Genomic DNA, 13,919 nt, shown 5'->3' on the forward strand with positions numbered 1-13,919 from the left:
CTTGAACAATAGCTGAATCTGCACGTGTGTATGTGTGTGTGTGTGCGCGTGTTTGCATGTGTCACATAAACGCACTTTAATGCCATCACCATTACCAAGGGCTTGCTAGACAGATGGCCTGATTTAGCGACTGCAGATTACAAGCCGTTATGGCCTTGTGTAAATTCACTCAGGCCAAAACAACAAACGGCCTCTCTTTAGTTTCCCATTCAAACAAATGGAGAAATGCTCCTACACAGCACAATCAATACATGCTCCCCTTTAATGGGAAGGGAGGCTTTATTAAAGCTCGCTATTCCTCTTTCTGGCTCCGTGTAAATGCCACTTATTACTTTAAATTCTAAGACTGTTGAAGATAGTCTCTGTTTGTTTTCTTTTCTCATATTCCACCCTTATGTGTTCCCTTCCACAGGTCAATATGGACTGCCTCCGAAGAAGGAGCCTCCAGCGGGACGCACCACCAGCAGAAACCCAGGTATGCATGAGGCCCAAAGGAAGATAATCCACATCTAGAAAATGGATGGAGGGAATAGGCAGAGACTGGTAGATAAAAAGAGAAGCAGCAGGGAGAGGGAGGTAGGAGGCGACAGATGGAGAATGTGCAGCGGTGACATCTGTGGATCTCTCTATTTAATTCCATATCTTTCCCTCTCTCCCTCTCCTCCCGGTCTACTCGCCCAGCCCTCCGAGCTAAGTGCTGCAGGCGGGGAATGGAGGGCTAATAGCTACCTTGGGAGAGGGAAAGGAAAAAGAGAGGGAAGAAGAAAGAGGGAGAAAAAGGGAGAGAGGGCTAGACCAGCGGCGACATTTTCAGAGTTATTATTGTCATTAGTTTGGATGGCCTGGATTCTGTAGTCCCGTCAAGAGAGAGAAAGAAAAGAAAAGAGAATTAGGGAAAGATGAGGAAAGGGAGACAGGGGAGTGATGGAACGAAAAGTGGGAGGCACACAAGGAGGAGAAAGAAAAGAATAATTGAAAAGCAAAGAGGGTAAGGGAATAGAACAAGAAGACGGAAATGGACAGACACTAGATTCATGCTTTACCTCAAAGTCATTCAGCGGAGGAGGAAGAACATTATCTGCTGTGTCTATTTCTCCCTTTTTTTCTTTTTCTTGGTGGTACATTTGTGTACTATATGAGATGTGTGAGCAGGGCATTCCTCACTTGTCCATATAGGTGAGAACTGTACGTGTGAAGTGATCAACAATAATAATCGTTGTTTTTATGAGACAAAGAACACTGGACACAACACAAGACTGATTTAAATCACACTCATAATGAGGGTTTTTGCACCTTCCTGACGCCCTGAGAAGTACATATTATCATACACTTATCTGAAATGATTGTGTTGACTCCTGACACAATAGTCATGCCAGGATGTATAATGCTCATGTGAATCATTTTGAATAATAACTGGGTTATTGCTGGTTATTCGCTTTCATTTGTGTTGTGTTTGTCTCATCTGATCCTCTCTTGGGATGTAAACAAAGACATTATTGGGATATGAACAGAGAAGGCTCTACAAACAAAAAAGCACACTCCTTCTTTCGGAGAGTCATAACTCAAATCCAAACAAACAGTCATCAACACTCACTTTTTTTCATTGTTGGCTGCATTTCAGATGTCCATAGAGGAAATCATACAAAAAGATGTGCTCATTTAGGAGGTCTTATTCTGCTTTTTGGAATGTTCCCTTTCCTGTAGTGTGTTGTATACTGTAGGTTTGTGTGCATGTAAATGGTCTGCAAAGGCTAAAACCCTAAAGTTCAGAGAAAAAACAAGCATTTTGACTCTTTTTAAGCGGTTGAATTACAAACAAAACACACATTCAGGGAGTTGGACAACATATATTATCCCCTGGATTATTTAAACAATACTATTATATCGAAATGATTAAAATGCCTTCTCTATTTCTTCCAGGGAATCACAACAGTTGTAATGCAAAGAAAGAGCCTGTAGCATGGAGGTGTGGTTAGTTTAAGGTTCAGTATTCAGACATTCAGCTAGGTTCATCGTCAATACATTTTAATCAGATTAGTTGAGTTAAAGGATAAACTTGTTACCGTTAACCTGAAATTAAAGCCTGGCACTGTGAGCAACTCGAAAATAATGTGACAATGTAAACATGTGACATAGGATAGGTTTACCACAGTAAGCAACACATTCCACATTCCAGTATAAACCTTAATACAGATATTTGTGTGAAATGATCAGAAACAGATTTGACTCACTGGTTCAGGACAGTGGAATGATCTGAACTCCTTTTGCTAGTGTTGCCACAGTTGGTGGTTTTCTATGATCTATTCTTGTTATTAAAGCAGAACATAAAAAACTATTCAAACACACAGAAGCATGTTTTTCTGGTACTCTGCTTCTGCGTTTATATTGCAGACCAGGTATTCATGTCATGCTGCCCCTTCATTAGCAACCAAAACAAGAAAAACAAAGCATAAAAAGAGCAGCTGTGAATGCAACCCACCTCTGTATCACCATGGTGTTTGATGAATCAGCACAGAGTACACATGGGTAGAGACAAAAAAATCCACAAAAAAAAAAGCAATCTTATGTGGGAAGCAGCAATAAAACGCCCGATGCATCGGATTCTCTGCTCCATTAATTTTGTAATCTATCTGGATCCTATTGAATGTATTTATATAGGTTAGCGATGGAATCAAATGTGTATTAGTAACAGGACGTCACGCCTCTATTGGGAAATGATGGTGTCTCAAGCATTATGGAACACATATGTAAACTTTGTGAATTGGAAAGTAAAGTCCAAAGCAAACTAGGTTATCACCGTCACCTGTTCTTTCATTTTGTACCTGTTGGATGTCTTTCTCCAAGGTGAACATCACTAATGAAAAAAGAGGGAAGAAATCAAGGGGGAGAGACGGTGTCAAAGTCTGAACTTGCGCAATAAAAGAAGGAAACTGGAGGGAGTGAGAAGTGGGATAAGGGGGGGAGCGGAGGTGAGCTGAAGGAAGAGGATATAATAAAGAGAGCCGGTGAAAGGCAGCGATCATAATGGAGATGGAGAATGACGGATGTTGGGTTAATGGAGGGAGGAAGAAAGCGGGAGTGTGAAAAAAAGGGAGTGTAATCGACGTCTGGCTTTGCTCCTAGTCAGTCAGCGCGACGGGGGGGACGGGGGGGACGGGGGGGGGCCTTAGTAAGCAGGGGGTGATTTGTGTTTGCATGTATTTCCATTCCTATATTTTAGGGGTCCAAATGTGTGCTTGGGTTGCTAGGCACTGAGTTTAGACCAAGGTGGGTCATTACGGCTACAATAACTCGAAGATAGAGAGAACCACGGAGCGAGGGAGGGCGAGGAAGCGGAGGAGACACACAGGGGAGAAAAGAAAAGGGATGTGTGCCAAGAATAATGATGGACCAATCCAAAAGGCTCTATACAGCAACGACTCGCATTACCGGCCTTAACCAGTTCGCCACACACATTCACACGGCCCCGGTGCCAGAGCCTTAGCCGTACCCCTCCCCTCAATCACACACACGGATACACACACATAAACACATCTACCGTCATTCACCTGCTGAGTTCTGACCCGGCCTCCCGCAGAGAAAACTCTGAGCTCCGAGGCTGTGAAGATCTTAGGTTTCTGGCAGACGCACAACAGGCAGAGGAAGCAATCGGCTGACAAACTGAGAGATAGTGGGACAGACAGTTTGATGAACAGACAGACAGATAAAGAGACAGACAGACAGGCAGGCAGGAAAGGCCAGCAGGCGGGCGGAGTGTGTGGTCGCTGTGGCGGTGATGGAGCAGGAGAGGCTCTCTTCATGTGGTCGCCCGTAATGCTAAGTAAATACAGTTGTTAAGGTTAGGGAAATAGAGTGTGTTACCTTGATACACACTGTGGCTTAGCCAGGCTGTCCACAAGAGTATATACTGCGCAGCACTCTCTCACACACGGTCCACGCACGTCCCTCTCCGTTTTATAAGCACTGCTGTCCATTTCATTGCATCAATAAAGAGACCACATATAAGCGTCTTGTGAGATTTGCTGCATACTTACCGCATTCCATTGGGTTAAGTCTCTGCAGGCTTCACTAGCAGAGCTAAAACCAGCACCATTACTCATGCCATTGTGGTCCAGCACCATAAGAACTGGAATGTTGACTTAAAAAGTCACGAAAACATAAATTGGGAACCGTGTTATTGCTCTGGTGATGATTAATATGCATACATAAATCAAAGCTGAAAGCAGCCTATGATAGTGTGGATATTGGAGTAATAGTTTTTCTATGATTTGTTTCAGGCGGAGCAGGGAACTCCACCCAGTCAAGAGGAACAGGCTTCGGGGGCGAGGGGGGTGAGAACGGGCCTCTCCAACCCTCCAACATTGCCCTCATCGCTGGCGCCGCGGGGGGCTCCGCCTTCCTGCTACTGGTGACGGCTGTGATCTGCGTGGTGTGTTACCGGCGGAGGCACGCCAAACACTCCGACACCCACCACCCTCCGCTGTCGCTGTCCTCGCTCACCAGCCCCAAGCGAGGAGGGGGCGGGGGACTCGGCAGCTCCAACAACAACGGCTCCGAGCCCAGCGACATCATCATCCCCCTGCGGACGTCAGACTCCGCCTACTGCCCGCACTACGAGAAGGTGAGCGGAGACTACGGACACCCCGTCTACATCGTCCAGGAGATGCCCCCCCAGAGCCCCGCCAACATCTACTACAAAGTATGAGACGGCCTGCTGCCGGCCGCCTGGACACATCCTCCTCCCTCACCCTTTACCAACCAACCCCCTGCTCCCAATGAAGACACAGCAAAGCTCGTCATCACAGCTCCGACCCTGAACCCCTCAATACTGTCCAGTATTGTCCCATGGATCCCCCACTCACTGCCCCGTTAGCCCGGCCACAGTTGCGTTTCCAGCCACCCCCTCCCATACTCACACAACTGGGCCACCAAGTGTGTGTTAGGGCAGTCGTATTGCTACATAGCCCTTATTAACAAGGCCCTCACGAGGGGGCCAGAGCCTCTGAGTGCCCCCTTTTTGTCAACTCAGAGCTAAACGAGACCCACCCGTGCCGATTTGAAGAGTCGTCCCCCGTAACGCCAGTGTGGGTATGTGTGTGTGGCAGCACACTTTTTTCTAGGAGTATGGACCTGACGTTGAGACTTGAGATGTTTTGCAAAAGAGAAAAAGAGAAAGTAAAGGACTACATTTAAAAAAATAAACTGTACCCTTGATACCACTTAGCACCGGAGAACTCTGATTCCCAGAGGCCGTACCCGCCTAGCCCAGAGCCCAACCCCTCAGAACTCCATCGGCCAATCAGAGATCGGCCCCTGCCACTAACTCACCAATAGGATTCTAGTTTGTTTGTGTTTGTTTCTCCTGAGAAAATAGGGGTCCTAGAACTCACACAATCAGCCAGCCCGGGCAGGCGGTCACATGACCAGGCCCCGGCCTGAGGAGGTCTGACCAACGGTGACACTCAGAATCTTGTATATTTTAATAATGTGTGTGTGTGACTGTGCGAGTGTGCATACGACTTGGATAATAATTATGGCGCTGCTGCTCCACATTAGCTGTGTGTGTGCAGTCGGTGTGCTTCAGTACAGCAAGTGTGCATATGAGTTTGCATATGCGTGCGTGGGATTTAGTTTGTGTGTGTACGCTTCGTGTGTGAGTGACTGTGCGTAAGCGTGCGTTCCTTAGACTTGTCTTAAATACCAAAACACAAAATAGTGAGCGAATATCAAAAAAGTGAGATTTTTTATCGCTATCAACACTTATAGATTATATATATGAATATCCAGTAAATAATTTCTAGATGTTTTTTTTCTTTTTTTCTATCGTTTTATTATTTGTACTCACTCTGTTAAACTACACTTCTGTTGCTAGACGTTTTTTGATCTGCTGTTTTTGTTTTACAAAACTTAGAACGACCTTGTTTCCTTCTTTTTTTTCCATTGCGTTGTATATTAATTTAATCCCTTTTTTAATTTTCCCAGCGAACAGAGGTTGTGTCTCTCTTTCTCTTTTCCCCCTCTGTCATTCACCCCCTCCCTCCCTCCATCCCTCCTCCCCATCCCCCTCACACCCCTCTAGGGTCTCTGAACTTTGTGTATATTTTTATAGCTCCTTGTACTATGCTGTAGTTTTGAAGTTTAGACCTCGTTTGTGGAAGTGTTGAGGTAGAACCATCTATGAAAGTATTTTTTTTTTTTAAATGCTTTTTTGAAACGCAGAAGTGAAAAGAAGCAAGGGGCGGGGGGGGGAGAGGTGGGGAATGGGGGGTGAGAGGGGATGAAATGAAAAAGAAGAATAAAGGAAAAATAACAGGGCGAGAGAGAGTGCTGTCTGGGGAGGAGGAATAAAGAGGCGTTTGAATGCAGAACTTCAAAAACAAAAAAAGAGAGGGAGGGAGGGAGGCGAGGAAAGAAAAGACTGAAGGAATTGCACACTAAAGAAAAAAGCAGCTGAGGGGAGGATGGTAACGGCAGGAGTGAGAGATGAAGGATCCTAATGGAAGGAAGGATGGAGAGAGCAAAGGAGAGAAACATTTTCTTGAGCCTCCTCATTGGATTTCAGAGGAGTTGAACTTTAACCATGGAAAGAAGAGATCTCATCACACGCACACACATCTTCAGTGACTCGCTCATGTTAACGTGAGGCGGCACATTTCAAATTTGCAAATCTTTTCCGCCCCAAAAATCGTGTCGTGCATTCCCGTGTCACACACTCGCTCTCTCTCGGTTATTATCAAGGCACACACGGTACATGTTAGCAGCGGACACACAAGAGAAATCCCCTCCAGCAGTCCGTACATTATTTTTCACCCACGCTCCCTCCCACCCGACATAACACAGATTTCACACCTTTTAATGACTGTCACAAATGCCTACTGATTGCATTGAATGACACACATTCGCCGGCGCTCGCTTTGTCACGCACACACACGCTTTCACCCACACTCGACAGAGAAGCTGATTGCTCTTATATGACTCTATTCCTGTGATCAAGACTAACCCGATGGACATGGGAGGGATGAAAAGTGTGTGCGCCATGTTCTCTTTCACACACCCTCACGCCAGTGCCCAGCACCTCGAGGGGCCGTAACACAATGCTGTGTTCAGAGGTGCAATATTTTCACATGTGCATACTAAAAAAAAAAAGAAGCGGTTTTGTGTTGCTCAAACATGTTTATGGCTTATGTGTAATATGGGTGGCAGAAGAGAGCTTAAGCTTTTTTATTTTCTTTAGACACACATGAGGCCTCCAGTGATGTAGCCATGTTTTCTGTGTGAAGCCAGTGTTAATTCTGAACCTTAAAAACATTTCTCAGCTGTGTTTTGTATCAGTATCTAACATCATATAATTAGATATCTCTCATTCGTTAGTGTCACATTCGTCTGAATTGACTTTATTCAACACCATGATGATGATGTTCAGTTTTTCTACCATCAATGAGTTTGGATTGTATTTGACTGTATCGAAATTGATTTCAAAGATGAAATAAGGGGGGGAAAACACCTCAAATTCTTCTTTTTGTACAACTGCCGACTTGTGTTTTTTATGTATGCTGTTAAGTCTATGTCTATTTAAACATTCTCAGAGTACCTATAATATCCTCCAAGCCAAATGAAGTGTCTGTTTCTCTCTCTTCAACAACTTCTGCTACTCTTTGTAGCACTCCGATCCAAAATGACAGTATTTTGTTCGAAAATGGCCGCTGCCTAGGAGGGGGAAAACAGACTGTATAAAACTTCTCAGACTTTACGGCGTCAACCCCGACGAAGAAGTCACTGCCCCGTTTTCAGTCCGTTTCGCTCCCCCCTCCCTCTCAGCAGAACGTCAAGTATCTCTTGGACTCAATATTTTTTTTTTCTTCTGTTGTTTGATTTCCGTGTCGATGTTATTTCAAAGTTGTCTCTCTGGCTCTCACTGTTTGTGTTTGACTGGCCGACTCCAATGTGTTGGCTTTTCTAAAAACCACGGACACGGCCACTGGTTGTCATGTTGAAAACAGAAAGAAGAAAGTGCTGTTTCTACGGAACGGGGGGAGAGAGAAAAAAAGAAAAGAAGCAGCTACCGCCTAGCTCCCTCACCTCTCCGTTGGGGTGTGTGTGTGTGTGTGTGTGTGTGTGTGTGTGTGTGTGTGTGTGTGTGTGTGTGTGTGTGTGTGTGTGTGTGTGTGTGTGTGTGTGTGTGTGTGTGTGTGTGTGTGTGTGTGTGTGTGTGTGTGTGTGTGTGTGTGTGTGTGTGTGTGTGTGTGTGTGTGTGTCAACAGACAGTGAGCGGAGGCTGCGGAGCGAGGTGGTTCTCGTATGTAACGTGTTGAGACTTTGTATTTGGGACACCTCTGTGTGAGAAGGTTTTTTTTGTGTCCTCTCCTCTTCTTCTCTCCTCCTTATCCCCTTGTCTACTCATCACGGTGACCCCTTCCTCCCGCCCCCGTTCCCTTGCCCCTTCCCCCCAACACACCTCAAAAGAGAGGAAAAAACTAGTACATTCCTGGTTTGGAAAAAAAGGTTGAATAAAAAAAACAAAACAAAAATGTTTAAGCACCACTCCTTTGGTCCTGTTGTGTGATTCATTATTGTGTGAGGGTCTGCTGAGGTTCTTTTGTTCTCTGTGTGTGTGTGAGTTCCTGAGGCCCCTGCCTAAAAGAAGGCCTCTGCCCTTATCTCTGTATTGGGCTTGTCTCAGTGGGGGCTCTTTCACTGCCTCTGCTAATAACACACACTCACACACACACTGGCTCTCCCACTGGAGTTATCAACAAGTTATCAAACCCAGCTTCGTTAGTGTCGAGCGTTGCCTGGCAACGTATTGACAGAGCTGATTTTATTCTCTGTCTGCCTCACTTACACCCCTCTTCTTCCTCTATTTAACCCCCTAGCTTTGTGGCACGTTTCTATGGTAACTGTTAGCATATTTTTGCTCCCTTCCAAAATGTCATCCGGTTGTGTACGTTTGTTTTTTAAGGCTCTTCCAGAACATGGTGTGCCATCAGGGTGGCCTTAGGGTGAGATGACCAGGCAGCTGCCTTTACCCTTTGATCTGTGATGTGTGAGAGTGGATCACATGCCACACACACATGTATTCAATGACCCCCAACTACACAAACACCAACAGATGCAATCGTATTCACTGCCACACAGCGCCATTGATCCTGGTGGACACTTGTCACTGTCTCTGCCATGACAACCTGTCACTGAAACTGAGGCCAAGTACAATGAAGGTTGGCGAACAGTAAACATCCAACCTGCTAAAGCTGCTAATCCACCGAACACCTTCAGTCAGTATCCCCAATTCCTTTTTTGCACTTCCCTTTATTAACTACGCAGCAGTACGTTTTCAACCATAATTGCAAAACCATAATCATAACCTGCTTGTAAACAAAACAAGTTGTTTTCTTTGACTTCAGTTTGGAATTGGGAAGGTTTCTAATTAGAGCTGGGCCAGATTTAAACAACTTCCTGTCATTTCAAGCAGCCTCTGTAGGCCTTTTAACTTGTCAGAGTAGAAGAAGCACAGGTGTTCGTTATAACTATTGCTATGTTCTTTTAAAGTGTCTCAGTAGGCTGTGACAGCATGACTGCCCGCATGGAAAATAGCAGGACCCTGAATCTGACGCAGGTAAATGGAATTCAACCATCATTCCTTTGATCCTTTACACCTCGGCCTTTCCTACTTTGACCTGTCAAAATGGCTTCTCTAAAATATTTATCTAACACTAAACTGTCACTGCACACTGAAAACTTGTTCACACAGGTGTTTTCACTCGGCCTGATTAGACCGCTTTTCAAGACTGGGGTGTGTGTATACAAACCAGAATGATTGACATCTACTTTCACTCTGCTGTTAGTTAACTTGCACCTGTTGTCGGGGACACCTTTATGATGTGGTTAAGTGACTTCATATAAAGCCCTGCGTAACTTCATCCAACTTCAACATAAACAGAGATGTAACACACGCAGCAGTAACTGAAAACACCTGTGTGGGTGTGCAGGGCCACACAGGAAGAGGCATTTTTCAACAATTCACATTTAAATACATATTCAAATTTAATTACCCAACACTGAAAATACTTTAAAAAATATGTTACATAACAATACTGTAGCTGGTGCATTTATTTATGTTACCAAAATCTAGCCTTTTCTTCAAAAATGATGCAAAATTGAGCTTAAGGAGTCAACCCGTAAAAATGGATTTAGGGTGGTGGTGAATGTTGTTAGTTGTTATGGTGAGAGCAAAGGTCAAATCGTAAAACGTGTCACACTCACTAGCTTGAGAACTCTGTCTGGGCCTTCCGTCTTCACTAAACTTTGGTCGTCCTTATACCTGTCTCTTAGGTGCTCATCGTGAACCCTAGGTCTATAATCATATTTATAATGATCAGTTATGATGTCGATCTTTAAGGAAGTTAGCCCGGGACAACTGTGGCTACATCTGTATTTTGCAAAGGCTCCGGTACATAATAAAATGGCCGCTGCGCTGACCTTTCTAATATGTTGTATTAAATGAGAATCTAATGTTTTTATGGGGAAACCCTATCTAAGCCAGATAAATAAGTAACCTACAGTACATGTCTGGTCCTTCATAGCAAGTGTACAATATAAGGCTCAGTTTGTGGTAATCCAATTCTAATTACTTTTAACCGATTATATTCCCACAGCCCTGCTGTATTCAGAAAAAATGCCAGTGGGTGAGTCGATTAGTTATTTGAGTACCTGGGTTATTATTGGTTTGTATTTCTAATCTGCCAAACCAATCCCTCACTGGATAGTAATAGGGAATAAGTCGCATTGAATAGGCTAGTAGCTGCCAACAAATCATATATCTGCCATACCAGTGGCGATAATGTTCCATGAGTGGTTCACCACTGTTGCTAATCCATGGAAACCAACAGCAATATTCCCTTCAAAGAGGAACTAATGCTAATCTAATGGCTGTTAAACCGTAATGAGTTTGCTTGCTTCTTTCCAGTCGGGTTTAAAGGAGGCCTGTTTAGACTATCGGGACTGCCGTGGTCCCCTTATCATTACATGCTCATCATTACTCCTGCTAATCTGTTCTGCTCAATGCACACACAGATGAATATTAATGCCATAGAGGATGATAGCCGTGTGTGTGCCGCATGAACACACACAGACAGATGCAGATAGGCGGGAAAAGTTGGAACGACACACGCGGAAGCATACAAAGATGAAAACACACGCAATCTTGCGTGCTCTGTGCTTTGTCAAGTGAGACGGCTGAGCCTCCTCTCTAACTCCGTGGAGGAAGGAAAGCTTGATACGTCGCACACACTGAAACACACCCGCCGCTTCCTTCCCTGATACTTTATCACAGCAGCAGAAGGCTGGAAAGAGAAAAGAATCAGTTTTAAGTGAAATCAATAGAGAGATAATCCCCTAAATTAGATTTCGAAAAGCTTTGCCGCTGATGCGCAATTTAAAACCTAAGGATTGGCCCACTTGACTTACCCAACGAAACAATCCTCGAGTAAGACGCAGTTACCATGGGAATGAGCGAAGGTCAAGGATAAGAAGAGAGTGAGGGAGAAGTGGGGAATGAGGGAGACAAGGCTCTAAATCAAAGAACCATACCCAGGAATCTGCATACTGAATCAGGGTAAAACTGCTGTGATTACAATGTCACTGTGATTAATGTAGTGTAGCGCGTTAGCACCCTGAGGACCAGAGCTGCAGCAGAGTACGCCGTGATGGCTCGCACCTGACAGACCTGAAATGCCATGTCACGATTGGAGAGGAGCTGAAGGGTTAAAAGGTCAAGCTGTTTGATTGGATGCAAAGGCCTTTTCTGTGTGTGGCCAGACCTGGAGGCGGACAGATAGCTCTGGCAGAGGGTAATTAAACCTCAGCAGAGGAGGAATTATCGGGAGGAAATCCATGGTTTTACAGCGCTGATGCTGCCAGCTATTTCTCTGTGCCACAAGATTGCTCTTTTTGCCCTGATCTCTCCTTTCGCCATTCTCTACTCTCTTTCTAACTCAATATTTCTGCTCTTTCGCCACCTGTCTCTCACACCCATCATTTGTCTTTTTTCTTCTCCTACTCTTTTAGCCCCACCTCCCTGAGTCTTTCTGTACCTTTCCCTCCATATGAGTGAGAAAAATGTTGCAGTTAATAACAGGCCTGATGACAAGTGCAGCTGAGATCTGCAATGGTAGAGCTGGTGGAGAGTACTGTGAAGGATGAAAAAAACGGTTAGAAAATAGCTTGGTTACTCAGTGGGGGGTATGGGGGGACATGTTGTACAATATGTGTTTGGGTTGAGGATATAACGACATTGATTTCAGATGATTAACTTGTTAATATTCCTGAGTGGATAGCGCCACTGCAGACATCGTTGCTGGAGACAAGCTAAAGTTTTGTAACGCCTCTGCTTGTCACGCAAACAAATCACACACACACATACACACACACACACACACACACACACACAAACACACACACACACACACACACACACACACACACACACACACACACACACACACACACACACCATCTCACACACTATTATTCATACACACAACTGAGGCCGCAGGAAATAAACAAAGTAGGTTGTATTCAATTATAAAGCTTTTCCTCTAAATTTGATCCTCAGCTTCTTTGGAAAGATCTCATCCATATTCTGACAGATTAAATTCTCTCTGCATAAAGTTTTAAAGAATAAGATAAAATACAAAGCATAATGTTCAGTTTAGAGCGTAATGAAATAATATTGTTCTTTTACATAACCTCTTTGGAATTGTGTTTCCATACATAGTTCATCAATCTAGCTGCCGGCCGGTGATGCATTGTGTTTTTTATTTTTTCACATGTTCAGGCAGTGTGCATGAAGCTCTAATAAGAACAATATACTCTGTGTCTAACGTTTTGAAAATTGCTGTCTTTTAAATTGCAAATCCAAAACTAATCAAAATGGCTAAAGTATAAGTAAAAGTATAAACTGTGTTTTTTTTCCTCGATGTAAGCTACTGAAATGAACAAATCAGGCTTGCACAATACTGTACAAGTGGTAATAGAAGGACCATTAGCTTTAGCATCAGTATTGGAGCATGGCACCAAATATGTGAATCAATTGCATATTCTAAACTCTTTTGGTGGTTCTCGTGTCCAAACAAAACACTGCCTTTTCAACCCGCTAGAAACGATTAGCATTGATTAGCTAGCTAGCTCCAGGTCATACAATCTACAAGCAACAGATACAAAAATCTCCAGTTGCTGGCTAGAAATTAAAATAGCCTGCTGTTTTCTACTTCTCTGTGATAATAGGGACCCACTGTTTTAACAAAAAAGGTGAATTCAAGTTTATTAATCTGACCGTTATTGTTAATGGTTTCATGCAAACATAGAAGCTAAATAGTCGTAGCATGTTGCTAAGGGTGTGCGTATAGTAATTTGTTTAAATGCTATATATATATATATATATATATATATATATATATATATATATATATATATATATATATATATATATTGCTGAAGTAGAAGCAACAATGTTGGCAATAGTTTTTCTGTGAGAGGTCATTGAAAGTAGGCCCTGATAATGCAGATTTAAATAAATATCCTTGAGATTTCAATTGGTAGCTGTAAAAGATAGCTGGTAATAAACAGGTTTATTATTTAACTAATTCCCCAATTATCCAGTTACAATAACCTAAACTGTGAACGTTTTCCCGGCGTCAGTTTATCTTACACTCAAGACCAATACACAACTCCAGCACAACAAAATATGATATAGGCTACAATGCATTCCACACTCAGACAAACAAATCCAAGTAAACTTTACATAAACCACATTCTCAGGGATATTCCTATCTAACCCAGCAAAACAAACCCTTCATATTGGTGTGCCTGTTCGTCATGATTGAAGTTTATTTCAAAAACACCCGTCTATTGTTTCATCCACC

General features: G+C 43.6%; 1 protein-coding gene across 2 annotated transcripts in view; it reads left to right on the forward strand.

Moving 5' to 3' along the window:
* efnb3b (ephrin-B3b) overlaps nt 1-6,218 on the forward strand; it is an 84,090-nt gene extending 77,872 nt beyond the window's left edge. For both annotated transcript variants that reach the window (XM_079667938.1, XM_079667937.1), the window contains 2 exons: nt 413-475; nt 4,278-6,218. In XM_079667938.1, the coding sequence (XP_079524064.1) occupies nt 413-475; nt 4,278-4,705 (491 nt within the window). In that variant the 3' untranslated portion in view covers nt 4,706-6,218. The remainder of the gene's footprint in view (nt 1-412; nt 476-4,277) is intronic.
* The last annotated feature ends 7,701 nt before the right edge of the window (nt 6,219-13,919 follow it).

Source organism: Notothenia rossii (genome assembly GCF_949606895.1).
Source record: "Notothenia rossii genome assembly, chromosome: 3".
NCBI lineage: Eukaryota > Metazoa > Chordata > Actinopteri > Perciformes > Nototheniidae > Notothenia > Notothenia rossii.